The 18,178-nt window shown below is 34.7% G+C and overlaps 1 protein-coding gene across 10 annotated transcripts in view; it reads right to left on the reverse strand.

Moving 5' to 3' along the window:
- Window positions 1–334: 334 nt before the first annotated feature.
- Window positions 335–18,178, reverse strand: part of DOCK9 (dedicator of cytokinesis 9) — a 126,887-nt gene continuing 109,043 nt past the window's right edge. For 8 of the 10 annotated variants that reach the window (XM_068677512.1, XM_068677483.1, XM_068677537.1 and 5 more), the window contains 10 exons: window positions 17,764–17,821; window positions 16,251–16,357; window positions 10,467–10,589; window positions 9,954–10,067; window positions 8,302–8,448; window positions 6,773–6,983; window positions 5,556–5,746; window positions 4,355–4,455; window positions 4,060–4,198; window positions 335–1,626 (listed from right to left, as the gene is read on the reverse strand). In XM_068677512.1, coding sequence (XP_068533613.1) covers window positions 1,504–1,626; window positions 4,060–4,198; window positions 4,355–4,455; window positions 5,556–5,746; window positions 6,773–6,983; window positions 8,302–8,448; window positions 9,954–10,067; window positions 10,467–10,589; window positions 16,251–16,357; window positions 17,764–17,821 — 1,314 coding nt within the window. In that variant the 3' untranslated portion in view covers window positions 335–1,503. Of the gene's footprint in view, window positions 1,627–4,059; window positions 4,199–4,354; window positions 4,456–5,555; window positions 5,747–6,772; window positions 6,984–8,301; window positions 8,449–9,260; window positions 9,297–9,696; window positions 9,703–9,953; window positions 10,068–10,466; window positions 10,590–16,250; window positions 16,358–17,763; window positions 17,822–18,178 lie in introns of all 10 variants that reach the window. The other 2 variants (XM_068677567.1, XM_068677547.1) reach the window with 1 other exon arrangement.

Raw genomic sequence — 18,178 nt, forward strand, 5'->3', positions numbered from 1 at the left:
AAATCCTATTGTCACCTGATGAAGAGTTTTGAAGACTTCTTAATATTAACTGTAACAGTGAGTAACAACCTTTAGTTACAACGTATTGCTTGGGTCAAACACAATGGATTCAAAACTCATGTCTTAACTAACAGCCTACAATCCCTCTGTTCTCAAGAAATATGAAAAACACACTAATTCTTCTTCATCTAATCTCATACTTAAGCTGCAAAAAAAAAAAAAAAACTCTTTTTTTTTTTGGGGGGGGGGGGGGGGGGGGAGGAGGGAAATCAAGCTTTCATCCTTTCCCAGTCTCAGGGACAAATCTAAAATAAAAACCAGAGCACACAGTGAGAAAAGTAACTACTTTTTTCCTTTTAATATAGATGTAGTACAGAATGTTTAATTACAGCAGGACAGTGCTTCCAGTTAAATAAAATTAAAAACCTTTATTTTCCCCAAATATAAAATTACTAAATTAATGTCTTAAAAGAATAAGAATATGGAAAAAGCTTTAAATTATACCACCATTTACCACAGTAACCATGATCACCAATTACATACTTCATTGCTTTGGCAAAAAAGTTTTTTTTTTCTTTTAATAAATGCATATAAACCTAACATAGCAAAGACTGTATACATCTTTATATTGCACTTATTTATATACAGGAATAAATGGACTGTAAAGTCTGCATATACTTGGAATGAGCAAATTTTCACAATAAACTGAAAGCATGATAAGAGCTGGTATGAATATTAAAAAATGTTTAGAAATGTAATACATTTATGTACAGACTGCATGGACTGTATTAACAAACAATATGTACATAACAGTTTACTATACTATTGATATTTTAGAATAACTCCGTGTTCATTAATACAGACCTTTGGTTGTATTTAGTTGTTTAGTAAGATCCAAGCTCACGTACTTCCAAAATGCAACAAGGTATAAAATAAAGCACAACAATTTGCCAAATGGTACAAAAACTACTATTGTCAGTTCCATTAAACCCAAAAAACTAGTGTCTCTGTCTAGTCCCAAAATAGTTCTTGTACTTGAAATCAATCTCTATGTGCCATACACAAAAAGAACACCTGAATGTTACATATCTGCAAAATTACATCCCACAACACTTTTTGTAATGTGCAATTCGTTTTAATAATACTTCCTAATGAAAAAGAGAAATTTACTTCAACATTATAATTTCCCAATACGCACATCTGCGATGACACTGTGAATATTTTAAATGTTACCAGCAAGATTAAAAAATATATGTGCGCCTCCTTTACTTACTCTAAAAAACTATTACCAGTAATTGCTATTTGCTTATCACTGTCTACCTTGATATCTAAGTGTGCTCAGACTTCATACGAATTATGCAGTTTGTACGTGCCCAACATTTAGCTTCAAAATCATCCTGAGTTTGCACACAATGAAGCAAATCCACATACTTAAAAAACAAAAACAAAAAACAAAAAAAGCCCCCAACCCCCCAGAACCAAACACTGTACTTTACAAAACAATCATGCAACTGAAGAAGAACTGGGCATCCCATGAACTGTTGTGCTTGTTGGAGTTCCACTTATGGCGTTGAAAATGTGCATCGAATTGGGCATAACGTTGGCCTTTTCTTCAACCGGAGTAATCTGAAAATAGAAAACGTGCATTTACCACAGTGTTCCAAAAGGACGTGAGCATTTATAAAACAGCTATCAAAACACAGCTTTTGATAGTCACCAAAAAATCTTCATTCTTAACAGCCAAATATTTACTGATGCCACATTTAGAAGTATCAATTGTGTGCTGTATCTCATCTTTCTAGGCATGTGGCTTTGGCAGCTTTTCTATCACCATCAGTACAACTAGATTCTGTTCTTTCAAAATACTACAAATTTTGTGCTCATTATACATGAGATAGCATTTTCTGAGTTAATGACTACAGACTTGCAAGAGATTAGTGAAAGTACTCCTCTCAGCTGTATGACACGATCACTGACTGGTTGAGTTGGAACCCCCCTTGACCAACTTCCCTGGCTCAAGCAGGGTCACCTAAGAGCACCTTCTCACCTATAGAAAGGATAAGAGGAGAAAGAGCAAACTTGTTCTGAATAAGGTATGCTTTTTATGATGAAAATAAAGATTCATCCTTGGCTAAAAGGAATTATATAAAGATTAGACAAACTAAGAGCAAAAGTAAAGAAAATTAATTACCATCCCATCTGATTGTATTTGCAAGCAGCAGAGGGAAAAAAAGAAAAGTCCATTAAGATTTTCTGTATTTTCATAACAACACTTTTGCAATTGTTTAAACACCACACAATTATAAGAGAGCTAATATTTTTTTTTCTTTCAATAACAGAGCAAAAGATGAGATTTTTTTCCTTTCTCTCCAAATACACCATATTTTTGTAGATTATGACATTTTCATAGATTTCAGTGAAGGCCTTCATGATTCTACGACTTCAAGGTGTGATGATTTTTTTTTAATCATTTTTTACATAGCATGTTTTAATTATTTACAACTAATTACATTTGCATAAAAAAACACAGTAGAAGACCAGTAGTACATATTACTACAGTCAGTGATGTACTTTCATATTCTGTTCACACTGTTTTACAGTGTTAGTTATTTGCCCCTTGTCTCTGCTTACTCTTAGCCAATTTGATTTACTCCTAAGGTTTCAGGCATTAAATGCTTTTTCTTATCCTCAGTCTTTGGAAACTCATACGTGAGAATTTTTTAAACATACACAGCTTGCACTGAGTTCAAATTTATTTTCTTATTTTCACTTCTTGTGTTCAAAGCATCGTTATATACTTTTACATTTTCCTTTTTGGGTAAAAAAAAAATATATCTTCTTAGATAAGTATATGGATAACCTGCTACACAGGTTAGCTTTTTCAGCAAGTATTTCTTGGATCATAATAAACTAATTTGGAGATGTCAAAAAATAGTAAGTGGGTAAAGTTGTTCTATGTCTGAAGGATGTAAACCTGAGAAATGCTGGAAGATTAATAAATCATTTAAATGTCAGAGGGACTGAATGCCTCAGGTAGATCTTGATTTTTCACATAAAATTTGATCTCAGAGTAAAGCCTATTTTATTTGTAAAGATGAAGGAAACAGAGCTCCTTTTTGCATCAGCTGTTTATCCAGACAGGCATGCACTGGTTCCTAAATCTAAGGAAAGATGCTGTTATGGCCAAACATTTAAGGAAGTCTCATAGAAATATGTATTAGTAAGGTAAAATATTTAAGAAAACACAGGTATTTCTTGTGGGCCAGAAATACAAGTCTTGAGGGTAAGACACTCTGGGGCTCTAGGAAAAGATTATACAAATAACAGTGCATTAAAGAAACAGAACCTGAAGTGATGAGTGTGATGAATAAAAACTTAAAGGTAGTATGCATTAACCATGACTCTTTGACCTTTCCCATACTCCTAGAGATAATATCCTTGCCTCTGAAGTCAGGAGGCATTTCTACCACAGATTCTAAATGCAAGGTCCTAAATCTTGTTTGTAGGAGAGTTCTGTTTTTTTCTTTTCCCATATCTCCAGCTTGTCTGTAGTTGGTTCCATCAAGAAAACGTGTAGAAATACCTCTTGCAAGATGGCTTAACTCTTTCTTGCAAAAGTAAATGCTTACATCTTCTAATCTCAATAGAAAGGGTTAAGCTTGCAGATGAAATTACCCTACAGTTATCAGGAAGTATAGATTAAAATGAACGTTCCAGATCACTGAATGAAGATACCTGTAGATGCATTAAGTATAAGTGACACATGTATTTGTGTCATTAAATTTGTTTTTATCTTTACTGTAATCTTACTCTCCTATGAAAAACAGGCTGGTGCCAACAAGATTAATTTTCTTAATCCCGAAGATCAAGAAAGCACCTGCAGAAAATTCACACACAGAAAAGAGAGAAGCTCCAAAATTCCATGGTATGCTTAAACTCCAATAGAAATAAAAGCAACGCAATCTTCTGATGTAAAGCATAATGTACACTTTTCCTACTGGGTTCACATTATAGCTATGTTCTCAATAGTGGTATATATAAATTAATTTCAGGACATACTTGTTCATGCATTATTTCAGAAAGCTCTTTCGCCATTTCTCTGTAGTTGGCCTTCATTTCTTCCTGATATTCCAACTGATCTTCCTTTATAAGTCGCTCATTTATACCAAGAGCATGCCCACAAGCTTCAACAAATTGCCTGATTTAGATAAAATAAGAAAGATCTCAAGAAGGAATACAAAATCCAAAAGAATAATTAAAAATGCTAAACTAAACTTTAAAAGTATTAAAAAAAAAATCTTTCACTGAATTCTTATATCATTTATTTATTAAAAAAAAACACAACGAACAGTACCTAAAAACTTCCTTTAGGAGCTTCACTTTATTATCTGGATATCTTTTGGTGTTTGTGTCATCTAAGAAAGCTCTTGCATATGCTAGTGGACCGGCATTAACCTAAGAAAGAACAAGAATTACAAAATGAAGTCAGTTCTGATATACTGTCTTAGCAATAACAGATGCCACAGGTGAATGCCTGGTTTAAATTTCTTAGGAGAACACATTGATTTCACATAAATAAATAAATAAATGCCCTCCCTTTCCCCCTGCACATGAAAACCAAACATGTCCTTATTCCATAAGGTGGGAAAACAAGCTAAATCTACTAAAGCTTATTTATTGAAATGCACTGGTCTGCTTATCCACAGAAAACAAGCTAAAAACTCAGCAATTCTAAATTAGTAAAAATGTAATTGTGCTATTATGGCAGCTACCTAAGAAGGGGATTGAGCGATGTCTGACTCATCCCTGTATCATATTACAGTAACAATAAGAGCCCCTCCCTTGACAACTACCTGATTCTGAAACTTTTTAAAAAAAAAATTATTTTTTTTTCCCTTTTTTTTCCAACATGGAAACAGTTCATTTGAGATGACTGTGTTTGCTGCTCCTTTGTTTTGAATCAGTTAAAAACAACGGAGCAGCACTTTTATCACTGCATGCTAAAGATCCTTATCATATTGATTTGTATTTGCTACAGTATACACTGTGCGTACCATGGTTTGGTGGGTCTGATGGTGTCTTTCTACTATATTCAGTTCTTGTGTGCCTTAAGCAAAACAAGATGTTGCACATTTAGATTTTCTCCTATTATCTTCTTCCTGTATTTTGTCCTCCCCCTTCACCTCCTTAGCTGCCTTATCAAAATATAAAACAACAATGACCCTGTTGAACCTAATGTGAGCAGGCCTACGCCTAGGTGAAATATGTTAATTTATGCTTGGCTGGGAAGTCACTACTTTCTTCTAGTTTCAGACCACCATAGTTTCCAGAGATGCAATCTTAGTCCTTTCATGCAACTGTCAAATTATCAGTGTTTATAGAAAATACTTTCACTGCTTTTCCTCTTCTGGCAATAACTGCAAACAATAAGCATATTTCTAATTTACAACATTCTTGACTATACAGAATCGAAACTATTAACAAAATACTGCTTATATACTTTTTCAGAGACAGAAGGAAGAGAAATAGCTGAACGGCAAAGTATATGGTCTTACCTGAACACTGACACTTCCTTGTAGCTTCAGCTGCAATTTGATCATATCTACTTCAGCTGAAGCACAAAGCTGCCTGAGTTCTGCGACTTTTTTACTCATTTCATCGATGGCTACTTCAATTGGGTTTAAATCCGTATGGTGCTGGTACATGACTGGAATGCGCTTCTTCACATATGGGAAACAATGTATAGCTACGGACAGAATTGAGTTTAATGTAGTGTTAGAAATGTTTTTGAATAAGGTGTACTTCAGTAGGATTTTATGTGAAAAATCTCATTTTGACATAATTTGTTGGCCAATTTATTAACACATTAAACGACAAGAAATACTACTAGGAGTACAGGGAAACAAAATATTGAAAATGTTAAGAACGCATAGCTTTACATATATTAAAGCAAATAAAGATCGTTGGTACTACTCTACTACTACTAACAATAACCAAGAAATAAACCATACAATCTTAATTCATAGAAGTTTAAAAAGAATTGCTTATCATACACATATCTTAAAGAGTAAAAGAACTAAGAACAGGCAAGGTTGTACTTTCTATTTCTTCTCAAGTATTAGCTACGGACAGCTGATATTTTTAACTAATGTAAGTTCCATTTACCACTACATTAAGACAGTGATACACAAGCTCACACTATCAGAGACAAAACAGTCTTTTTCTAAGAACAAGGAAAAGTAGCCAGCAGGTTCATAGCTCTTGAAGGTCAAAGAAAACAGACCAAAAAAAAAAAAAAAAGAGGATTATCCCTTGAAGAAACCAGTATGAAAGCCTAGTTTTGACTGCAAATGCGGAAAACATTTTCACTGATAGCTATAAATGAGGAGTAGTAAGAACATAGTGAAATATGAGATATTACTCTTTTCCTAATACTTCAGCATTAAGAAACCATACAACTATCTATGTATTCTCAGATGGTGATTTACAAGCATCCTTGCATACAATATTTTTGGGTATTATTTTCAAGTACATACTCATTTTAAAAGATTGTTTCACAATCATTCTCAACTATGTTCTTGACTACTTTGCAGTTCTTGTAATCTCCCAACAGTCATGTGAAATCCTCTAAAGGATTTTTTCAGGAAAAGCATAAAACATACAGAAAAGCCTAGTATCAAGAAATAAGTATATATACGTGTGTGTGTATGTATGTGTATATATATATAAAAGAACAGTTTTCTCTTAAAGGAAATTTCAGTCCAATGAGTACCTGTCAAAACAGTCCGTCGTTTACACTGTTCTTCTACTCCTCCTTGTCTTTTACCAGCTTGAGTAAAAGGCATCTCAAACATAAAGCGGCGAATGTTATGAGTCCTTTCAAAATCTGTTTTTCTTTCCTGCAACTCTTTTTCTTCAAAGTATGGAACTACATGTGTAACTTGAATATACGCATATTTTGAATCTAAATCCTTTGGATTTACCTGAAAAATGTGGAAGAAAAAAAACACCAAATAGCTACATTGTGAATAAAGTAGATATAACTGTAGTTACACAAATTTCAGAAATTAAATTTGGTCTCTTAATCTGTAAATTACTGCAAGCTTAGCAAACACTAATGCTCTCGTGGGACTTCTCTGGCAAACCACACTGCAGCACTACAGACATTAAATCAATACATTGCTAAGAATTAACATTAAAGAAAACTTACTGCTAAGAAATGACATTTAAGAAAACTTACTGCCGCCTTAAGGTAGTATACAGCAGAAAAAAATACACACCACTACCATTATTTTCTACATTCAAAACTGCAATAAAAAAATATAGCAGTTTTGTCCAAACTTAACAGTGAATACTGGATTTCAAGAGAAGTCGCAGAAATAAAATATATATTTAAAGCCTTTATTTGGAGTACACAGGAAGAACTGTGAAAAATGGAGTACAATATAACTCTCTTGTCCTCCAACACATTAAACTCCTGCATATGTTCTTCTCTCCTTTTAAAGTTCCAGTTTGAGTTAAGAGTACTGAAAAGCCTACCACTTCTGCACTTTCAGGTGGAGAAGCACAGCACTTTGTGAGCTTGTAGAATCAAGGAACAGAATAGAGGATATTATGAGAAAAAAATCAATGTAAAGTGTAAAAGCTTAAATTGGTTAAGTAATGGAATGAAAGGAATGCAGAGGCATCTTGTGCAGTATGAGATCTTCTCAGCCTGTGGGTACTACAATCCTCTTTTGTTCAATGGCTTCAGCTATTGTGATGGCAAACCTTACCTTAAAAGCATCAAGAAGGGACTACAAGAGGTCAAAGTTGCAGTTGGATTTGATCAGCTCTGAAGGTCCCTTCCAATTAACTGAATTATACTATTCTAAAGATATAAATGGCAAATTTTATCTCAGAAAGATATTTGATCAGGCTTTGGTGAGGGTGGAGTGATGTGGGGGTAGGCGGGAGACGCACCTTTAAAGCAGATTTTTTGCTAGTAGCATGTCCCAAATAAGCATGATTATGGATAAATATCCTGGGAGACCTGCAGTCTAATCCTACACTGGCAGAAGTGTAGTATTAGTTAATACTACTAACTGTAAATACTACAAAATTGTAGTATTTTGCCTTTTGGCTATCCTTAAGTGTAAGTTTAATAGAAGATGATAACTCTCCCATACCTTTCAACCAGCAGATTTTTTAGATATGTGTTTGGATATTAAACACATAAAGGAAAGTGATCCCATGTTATTTCAAATTGATTAGTGGAAGGAAGTTGTATATTGGAATTCTTAAGAGAGAATGAAAACATACTTTGCCAGAATCCTGAATCATTTTGACATTTTCAGATCCAAATTTGTCAGAGTAGAGTTTCTGGAGCCTCTGAGAAATTTCTGAAAGAGGAGTGAGTTTAGGCTCTTTATAGATATATTCCTTTCCATCTTCATCCTCAAAGAATCCCTGTAAGAAAGTAAATAATCAAAATCTTGGGAAAAAATAATAACCAACATTGAACAATGATTTCGATTAACATAATATTTTTGGTTGAAAAAGAAACATTTAACATCAGGATTCAAGCAAATATAAATAAACAAATTAAGCCTTCGTAAAAAGAGGCTTCCAAAGAAAATAAAAACAAACAAAACAAAAACAGAAAGAAAGAAAAAAAACAGAAGAACATAACTATCTACTACAAAATGAATGAAAGATAATGGAAACACACAAAGTTAAATTTTTCGTTGTAATGTTATGATGTGCCAAGCCTTTGAGATAAAAAAAAAAAAAAAGTATTTTCTTTACTTTTATCTTAAAAAGTGAAAATTTGGTACTGTTTCACTTACCAAAACAGATCTCGTTGCCCAGTAGGACTACCTGATTCACAAGTGAATACTTTGACAATGTTTTCAAAACTTTAAAATTGATTGGTTTGAAATTTAATTTACGTAAACATCTTAATTTTGTGTTGTACTCTTTTGGCATATACTTCTTCATTTTTATTACATATAGCATTTGTTTTAAAACCATAACTGAATGCAATTTGTAGTACATGGAAAGTGAAACAGGTGATTGATTTAAAACAAAAAACTATGTCTGAGTTCATGTTTGAAATAAAAAAATAAATATTTTTGTCATAAAATGAAACAGAAAATAGGAAAGCACAACATATCATGTGTAAACACAGGCTAGTTTGACAAAAATACCCACATCAAACTACGGTGAAATGCAGTAGTTTTTACTGCATTGTTTGCTTTGTAAGCAATTACTGTAATTACCTCAACATCTGTTTCACTGTCTGTAAACTGGTATTGCTATAAAGTTATAAAAGACAACAGAATACATATAAAGTTATATTGCTCAGAGTATTTTACAATTCCCCATGCTCAGCTGAACAATTAACAACTGGGCTATGCATGTAGAAAATGTATTACTTGATACCGCGTGATACCATACTGATACATATGCAGTGTAAACACAAATTAGAGGATGTGAAACTGTCCAATACGCAGCCACAACTCTTGTTGGAAGCATGCAATAATGACGAATAGACAAGAGTGATTTGTTCTCTGAATGGAACTTAATGTTATTTTTTTTTCAATCGCAGTGGCTCTTAATGCATACCAATCTAAGAAGCAGCCTTGCAAACCACACTGCAGCGCTACAGACATTAAGTCAATACATTGCTAGGAACTGACATCATAGAAAACTTACCGCTGCCTTAAGGTAGTAAATAAAAGAAGAAAAAGAAAAAAAGGCAAAAAATTTACTGAGGAAAATAAGGAAGAATTGTATTGGAATCGATAGATGTTTTAAATTAAGTTACTGACAGTATTTAATTATTTCTTAAAGAACATATTTCTTGTGCTTTTTGTCATGGTATCAGCACAAATAATGAGAGTGCACCTTGTAAAATAAACCAAGATTTTTCTTATTGCATACTGCAGTAATGGTAGTTAAATAATACTCACCTGTCCAAAGAATGCTACCCTGAAATAAGTTCCCAGCAGTCTCTTTCCTGTATGCATAACTTCTGTTACTTTACTGTATGCTCGATGAAGAGTATCATATAAATGAGCAAGCCTCTAAAAATAAAATAAAATTATGGGGTAACAGAATAACATAGCGCATTCCTATCTTAAAGCAACTATGGATGATGTTCTTGTACTTAAAACCAATTAAAAAGACTATTTTTTGAACACTATTTAAGTGTTCAAAAAAAAAAAAAGACTATTTTAAAAACATATTACTATGTTTAACACCTGTATCAGAATGACAATATGCAAGATTAAGTTTTAATAAGTTATATTTATTTGAAATAAAAACATTTAAAAATATTTAGAATTAATCATTTCAACACACTTATATTTCAGTTACTACTTTAATTATCTAGTTCTGTGATATGTAATGTGTCATGCAGATAAACTGAAAAAAAAAGTCAGGATATTTTCCTTGCTCAAGTTTACTTATAATGAATTTAGTACCTCAAAATCTCTCCGTTTTTCATAAATGGGAATTATCAGTTTATATATGTCAGCAATCAGTTCATAGCGTTCTGCCTTCCAGAGTCCATCAGCACATTGCTCCAACAATTCCATCAGCACATCCTAGATTTGTACACACATTTGAAAAAGAAAAACAATTTGGTGCTCATTACAAGCCTGGTAAGCAGTTATACCAAAATTCTTCCTAAGGCAAAAAGGAAGATCTTGCCTCAAAACCATGTTCTCTGAAATAGAATTATTGTGGCAATCAAAAAAAAAAATGCTAAGAGGAGAGAAAATAAAGCAGAATGGTCTGAATGTACACACGTACTCTTTGTGTTTACCATAAACAGCATTTTTCTTTTAGATACTCCTGACCTTTTAAGTCTACAAATGACACCTGTGCGAAGACCCAAACTTGTCTTACTATATACGTTTTTTGAAAGTGCTGTTCGCTTGTTTGTTTGTGTTTGTTTATTTTGTTTTTTTTTGTTTGTTTGTTTTCCACAAAGAACATTTTTTAAACTATTAATAAATTGCACCATCAGTAAAACAAAACAAAAAACTCTAATACCAAAATCTACACTCAGAAGTATTTGTTAAGGTATACCAGTTAATTTTGTGTATTTGAACCAGTAGGACATACTATAACAGTTAGAGAAGCTGTTTTGACCCTTCAGGATTTCTCAGTCACAAACAAGAAACCAGCTTGGCTTTGTTGGGTTGGTCCCAATACCCTGGTAGCAAAAAGACAGTTATTTAAGGTTAAATAAAAACTATGCTTGCTTGTGCGTTAGGATGGAAGAATATGTTCAGCATATGAGCAATCATACCATAATTATGAAGCTCCTTCATTCAATTTGCCATATTTCTTCATGTTCCATGAACTTTTTTTACTTTAATAAGTATAACTAAGAAAACTAAGATTGTGTTACTACTTTACTCTACTTCTCATAAATTCAAAATCATATGTCTAACTCTATTAACTCAAGTGCTACACACATTATAGATATCATGGAACAACTTAAAGCTTCTATGATAAAGCTGTCATATACTCAGTCATGACTTGAGTGTGGAAGAGCCACACTCAATCTCCATCCCCATCCATATACCCTAACGCATATCTCAGTCCTCTTCAAGTGTGCTTGGGATCCAATAACCTCCCCTAGGACCCAAGTGTAAGACAGAGACATCTTCTAGTACCACTTCTGTACCACAGTGGTCAAGCCAGAAGCCAGAAATAACTTAGTCTTAGAATGGATCCAATACTATTTCCTTCCTCCATTCAGCAGAGGGCTGAGACATAACAAATACATCGTATAGAAAAGCCAACTTTAATTTTGAGGGGAAAAAAAAAAAAAAAGACTGAAAAATGCTACCTTTGTCCACGTGCTTCAATAGTCCCTAAAAATTTCGCTTCCCCCAGTCATCACGGGGCTGTACAGACTCCCCAGTATCTCCATCCTCAGCAACCATGTGGTGAGAACCAAAAGACCCATGGCACTGCTGGACCACAAGGGATGTCCACAAAGTTTTGTGACTACTCGAGTCTTAAGTCAGACACAAGAGGGCATCCAAATGCAGCAAAATTTAATTTGCACAGAGGGAAAAAATTGAAAGAGCAAAACTGCATATGGGAAAGCCAACATGAGGAGGGGAGGGAAAAACACTGTTTCTGGGTAACCTCTCTGTGCTTATCCATCCTCATAGGAATAGTTTCTTTCCATGCATCCAGTGAGAATTCCCCTTACAACATGTGAGACTGCTTCTTCCTCTTTCATTGTTCACCTCTTAGAAGAGCCTGGCTCTTCCCTCAGCCACCTTAGGAGTTGGACTTTTTCCAGTTCATTGATCTCTCTCTCTCTCAGCTTGGAGGTGGGCAGCACTGGGCACGAGATAAGAGGCGGGGCATCCCAAATGCCACATAGAAGGGTGAAAATGTAATTCCCTCCACTTGTTGACTCTTTCTAATATAACCCAGTGTGCAACTGGTCTTTGTTGCCACAACGCTATGCTGGTGAGTCCTGTTCATCCTCTTGTACACCAGAACTCCCGGGTCTTTCTTTCTGCAGAGCTGCTGCCCAGCCAGTCCATCCCCGGCCTTTACTGACACATTAGACGTTTTTTCCCCAGGTGCAAGACTTTGTTCTTCTCTCTGCTGAACTTCAAGAGGTTTCTACCACCTTGAGTTTGAGGTCCCTCTAACTGGGATGTTGGGGTCCCTCAACAAATATTCCTTAAAATACATACTCATTCTTCTAGAAAAATTCTTTAATCATCTGTTTATAACACATAACATGATTAGAAGGGGAAAAAAAATCCAAATATTCTACCTAACCAGCCACTCAACAAAGTACCAGACAGTGCTTTGTTACAGGGTATTACTGCAAGGAGTATTTTCACTCACTAACTTTACACTACTAAAAGTATTCTCAGTACATTAAAAAGATGATAAAGATTTTGCTCATGATCTTAGAAATTTGGTTCTTTAGAAGGCAAATACAAAAACGCCAGGATGTTCAGATAGTCTGACAGATTTCTTCTATATAATTTCTATTACCTGTAGGCAAATACTCCTATGATATGGGAGAAGGGGGTAATATTTCCTACAGCTCTGAGGTTTCTGAAGCAATTATTGTCTGTCCTCTTTTTACTGAAAATGTTTTTTTAGCTTTCCCCAAGGCATTTTTAAATGGTTATCACCTCTTATTGTATTGTTAATATAGAGGGTTAAGCCTTACTCTCTTACTATATAACCAAGGAGTAATTTATAACCCTACCATGCCAACCATTTAATGAGATTCTTGTAAAACGAAGATATGTTTTTAAATGCCCTGTTTACTCACCTAGGACTCAAGGATAAAAAGGTAAAGGATAAAATCTCAAGGACTCAAGGATAAAAAGGAGAGAATACCTCATAAATCTAAAAATATCTTTATTATGCAAGTTATTGCTTATATGCTTAAAGTCATTCACAGAATCACAGCATGGCTGAGGCTGGAAGCGACCCCTGGAGGCCACCTGGTCCAACCCCTGCTCCAGCAGGGCCACACAGGCCATGTCCAGGTGGCTTCTGAAGATCTCCAAGGAGGAGACCCCACAGCCTCTCAGGGCAGCCTGTGCCAGGGCTCCCACACCTGCACAGCACAGCAGTGCTGCCTGGTGCTCAGAAGGAGCCTCCTGTGTTTCAAATCCCAGGATGCCCCCCGAGACATTCACTTCTGCAAACCTGGACTGTCTCTCTTTGTACTGGAACCTACAGCTTGATAAATAGCTGGCACTTGACAGACATCTGCATAACTATCCTCGATTCTGAGAAACCATCCAGAGTGAGAAAAAGCAAGCCAAATGATAGATGATTTCACCCAAGATTCTAGTATGGTGCATACAGATGAATGAAAGCCTAGTTGCCATTCCTCTTAAGCTACCAACCAGGGGAAAAGGTAAAATAAAATAAACCTTATCCAAGATAAGGTTATGCATCTTAGGATGTGTAAATGATACAATTTGAAAGCATTCACTGGCTGGAGAAACACATGCCCTGGAGCAACACCGCACTACAAATTTATTTGACACATTTTGGAGTTTATGGATTCTGATTTATAAGAATAAAAATCACCCTTCTTGTTTTGGGCTGTGCTATATTTTTTATTGCACAGCAAGAGCACAAGGATGACAGGACAATTTTCTTCATCTGAGAATCTGAGTTAGTTTTCCTACAGAGAAAGGCTGAAGGGTATTAAATTGTCTCCTCTATATAACACGTACTGTGAAGCTCTCATTTACCAATCTGAAGTTAGAATGATTCATCTCATGGACAGGCAGAGCTAATAAGAGATCAGAAAAAAAAAGTAAGAAGGTGGATATTGAGTTAATATTTGTGGTGGAGCTGTATTTTGGCAAATTTTTATTTTGGAAAACAAACAACAAACCCGAATCAACTTTTTCCAAGTTTTAATCTGCATGGAATCTGGCACCAGACACTGGTCTACTAGCCATAGCTCAAAACCCTCATGGATGAGCTGTTTACAACAAAGTCTAGCAGGGAAAGGATAACAGCTTCCAGGTTTTTGCTTTACAACTTGTGACACCAACAAGATTTTAGTTCTACAAGGAGAATCTGACTTGTGCTGCTGAACAGACTCTCTGGCTAAACAACTGTTAATGAAATACACATAGTAACTTTGTTAAAAATGAAACACTAGTTGTTTGTTTTTTTAATGACTAATTTAGGAAACGAGTCAGGGTAATCCTTGCCTAGAAGATAATTCTTTTGAAATGAGAATTGAGAATTTGAAAAAATGGATTTTAAAAAATAGGAAACTACATAGAGTCTTAAGACAAATTTCACTGATTTAGGAAGACTTTATGTAACAGAGAATATAAAAGACACTTTGCTCCTTTTAGAAACATGGAAGAGCCCTCCCTCACTCCCCATCGTGTCAATCACTGGTTTTGAGATTTAATTCTGACGTGACTAGCATCCAGGGAAGTCCCAAGTAACGTGACTCATAGGAAAAATTCACAGTAGAGGATCATTTAGCTGAGTAGCAGTAAAGTACAGCTTGAAAGATATGTTTATTATACCATTTATCTACCCCACTGTTCTATCATTTTTCTTAGACTACCACAGATTCCCTTTCAGAAGGCCTACTGAGGTAGCACTCTACATATGAATATGTTCCTGTTCGTGAAGCAACTAGAATATCTTTTTTGAAGAACTTCTGTTTATAAAGGGTTGCATACAGGGAAAATGAACTTTGCGAGGTTTGAACCCTTTGCAGGATCCACTGGCTTATAATTTCACACTTGGCTTACTTTTGCTCCATGGAAATACTGAGAGATGGAAATAAATCTGGGTAGGGTTCAATGACTCAGAAAAAGCAGCATATTCTTTTTACAGTGAGTGACTAATCAGAAGAAGAATAAAGACATTCCGGTTAAAAAAATACAGAAGATCCTCTTTGACAAATGATTTATCAGGTAGGTGCTGACAAGAGTTTCCAACAAAAGTCTCCATCCACTATAGGTCAGTAAAAATCCAACTCCTGGTTCACTTAAACCAGTTTACATTTTTCTGTGAGTAACATGCTACATTCATGCTGGATGAGGAGAATCAGTGTTTTAAAGAATATAGCATACAAATAATAAAAAATGCAGTCTGTTATTAGGTGTCTTTGGAAACAAAAGGCACTCTCATTTTAAGTAATTCCAACTCCTGCCTTCACAGAAAAAAGGCAAGGCTACAAATTTTGTCTTAAAACTATAGAACAAATTAGTACCAGAATGTGGGAATAAAACACATGTGCCCTAGCTCTAGGCCTAGGCTTAAAACCACTAAATCTTTCATCTATTCCTCCTAAATCTTTTAGTATAGACTCAGATTGCAGTCAATTTTGCATTTTGTCACACACTTTCACCATAAACAAATTAAAACATACACAAAAATGTGTTGCTACAACTATGTTTACGCACCAGGGATTTTTCTAACACAGCTACTGCAACTAGTGGTCTGTCCCTCGCTCTGTACTGGCAAATATATGGTGTAGTCATCGCAATTTGTATGCTGGTGCTTTATGTAAAATATATGTATATAGCAAATTCTCTAAAGCCTGGACAGCTCATAGAATTTTTTGTTTTATTTCTGTATTAGGATAAGAATAGTGGCTAGGAAAACAATGATAGCATAGGTCATAGCAGTCAGCCTCAGGACTGAAACTAAACTTGAAAAAAATAAACAGCATTTTAACGTGCACCAATTCTAACACAGTTGTGCTTGCTTACTTCGTTGAAGTGAACATCTTGCATTCCAACATCCTCCATCATTGAAGCTTCTTCATCTATATTAGGTGTGATTACTCTGAAAGCAGTACAGCCTTGCCTAAACATCCCTATCATTGAAAAAGAAAAACAGACAAATTTACCTCAATGCCATCAAAATGCATTCCTCCACCAGAATAACACTAGGTCATTTTATGATGTTGGATAATGCAGAAGACTTATATACTTACCACCAAATTAATAATAATAATAAAAAACTGCCTCCCACTGCATGATTAAAGAGCAGAGCCCACCTTATTCCTTAAGTATAAATAGGATTAAAAACCAAAGCAAAACTAACAAACAAACCCCCCAACATTATACCTAAACTCTTACCTACAAAAATATGTAGTGTCTGAATCTTTCTACTTTACCTTAAATCTGTACCCAACCTATCCCACCCCAAGTCTACATTAATCAAGGTCGCTTTTACAGTATTTCATTAAATTGTTTGTGCAAGCATGAGGTTTGACTGTCTGTATTACCAATTGGAAGTAACTTGCACATGACAGGAAACAAAAATAACAAGTTACCCAAAGTAATCGCAACTATATACATGTTATCACTAGTTATCAGTTGGTTGTTATTAGGCTTGCAAGATGGTGTAATAACTTAAACAACTCAGTCTCAGATTTGGTCACAGAGAGGCTTCTGAAATCATTGGGGGCAGAGGGGATAGCCTATAACACTGAAAAAGTATCCTGCAAGAGGCAAAACAGTAACAGAGAAAGAAAAGACATCCTGTAGACCTATAACTTCGGTTGGCAGCTCAAGCAAAAACAAGGCTAAAAAGCTCTGGTCATGAATTCATATGCTTAAAAAAAAGCTCAATATCATAATCAGTCCTAATAGTTTTCTACTCTACCTTCCACCAGAAGACTTAAATCAGAAGACTTAAAGTTCTTAGTCTGTGGTTTGAAAAAATGGTATATAGATTTTATTAAGAAAAATCTCTAGAAGAAACCTGCAGAAATCTATTCCAGTGGTCTTTTTTTTTTTTTATATATATATATACAGACAGTTGCTAGCACAGAACATCAAGACAGGTGAAGCATTCTGATCACTATTATCACTTAGCATCTAAAGATTTGTAGATTTTTTATTTAGTTTTTATTTTTTTACTTCTCTGGCAACACCAGGCCTCCATATATACAGTGAGATATTACTCAATGAACACAAATATTCACTGATAAGGTTGCTTAGAAAGTGTCTGATCAGCTATTAGCAACTGTAGCGTAAAATTATTATTTATTTATTACTTTCCTAAAAAAATATTTTATCTTCATCTGAAATGATGACCCTTAATTGTGTAAGAATGTTGCTGTAGGTATGCTATCCACTGAAGTCAGAATTTTTTCCTTGGTGAACACTGAAATGCCAACAATTTCCTCAGGCAAACTATTGCTAAATTATAAAGTGATTATAGGGACAAAAAAAAACCAACAACCCACATTTAAGTAAGATTTCAAAATCATACCTTTCCGTGTGAGATATTCTGCAACCAGTGCTGCTACATGGACATAGCACATTGCAGCCTAAAAGAGTAAATTACAATTACAATGGAACTACTGAAAATGAGATATACAAGAAAAGTCCTAGCCTGAGTCCTTTCTTTTTTCTTTTTGTAATTTGGTTGTTGCAGTCTGGAAAACAGTGGAGGAAAAATAGTAAGGACAGAGCAGTCTGAGTAGTTTGTTTTTTTTTTTGTTGCTGTTTTTTTTTTAAGTTGTCACTGATCACTTTTTTGTACAGAAAATACAAAGGTTAAAGATTTTTCTTTAACTAAAAAGATTAAAGCCTAGCAGCAAAATTTTTACATATGGAGGCTGTAGAATCTCAGGTACTGGAGCTAAAGGAGAAAAGTGTCATGAATCCTATTTAATTCATACTTT

The sequence above is a fragment of the Anas acuta genome, chromosome 1 (genome assembly GCF_963932015.1).
Source record: "Anas acuta chromosome 1, bAnaAcu1.1, whole genome shotgun sequence".
Classification (NCBI taxonomy): Eukaryota; Metazoa; Chordata; class Aves; order Anseriformes; family Anatidae; genus Anas; species Anas acuta.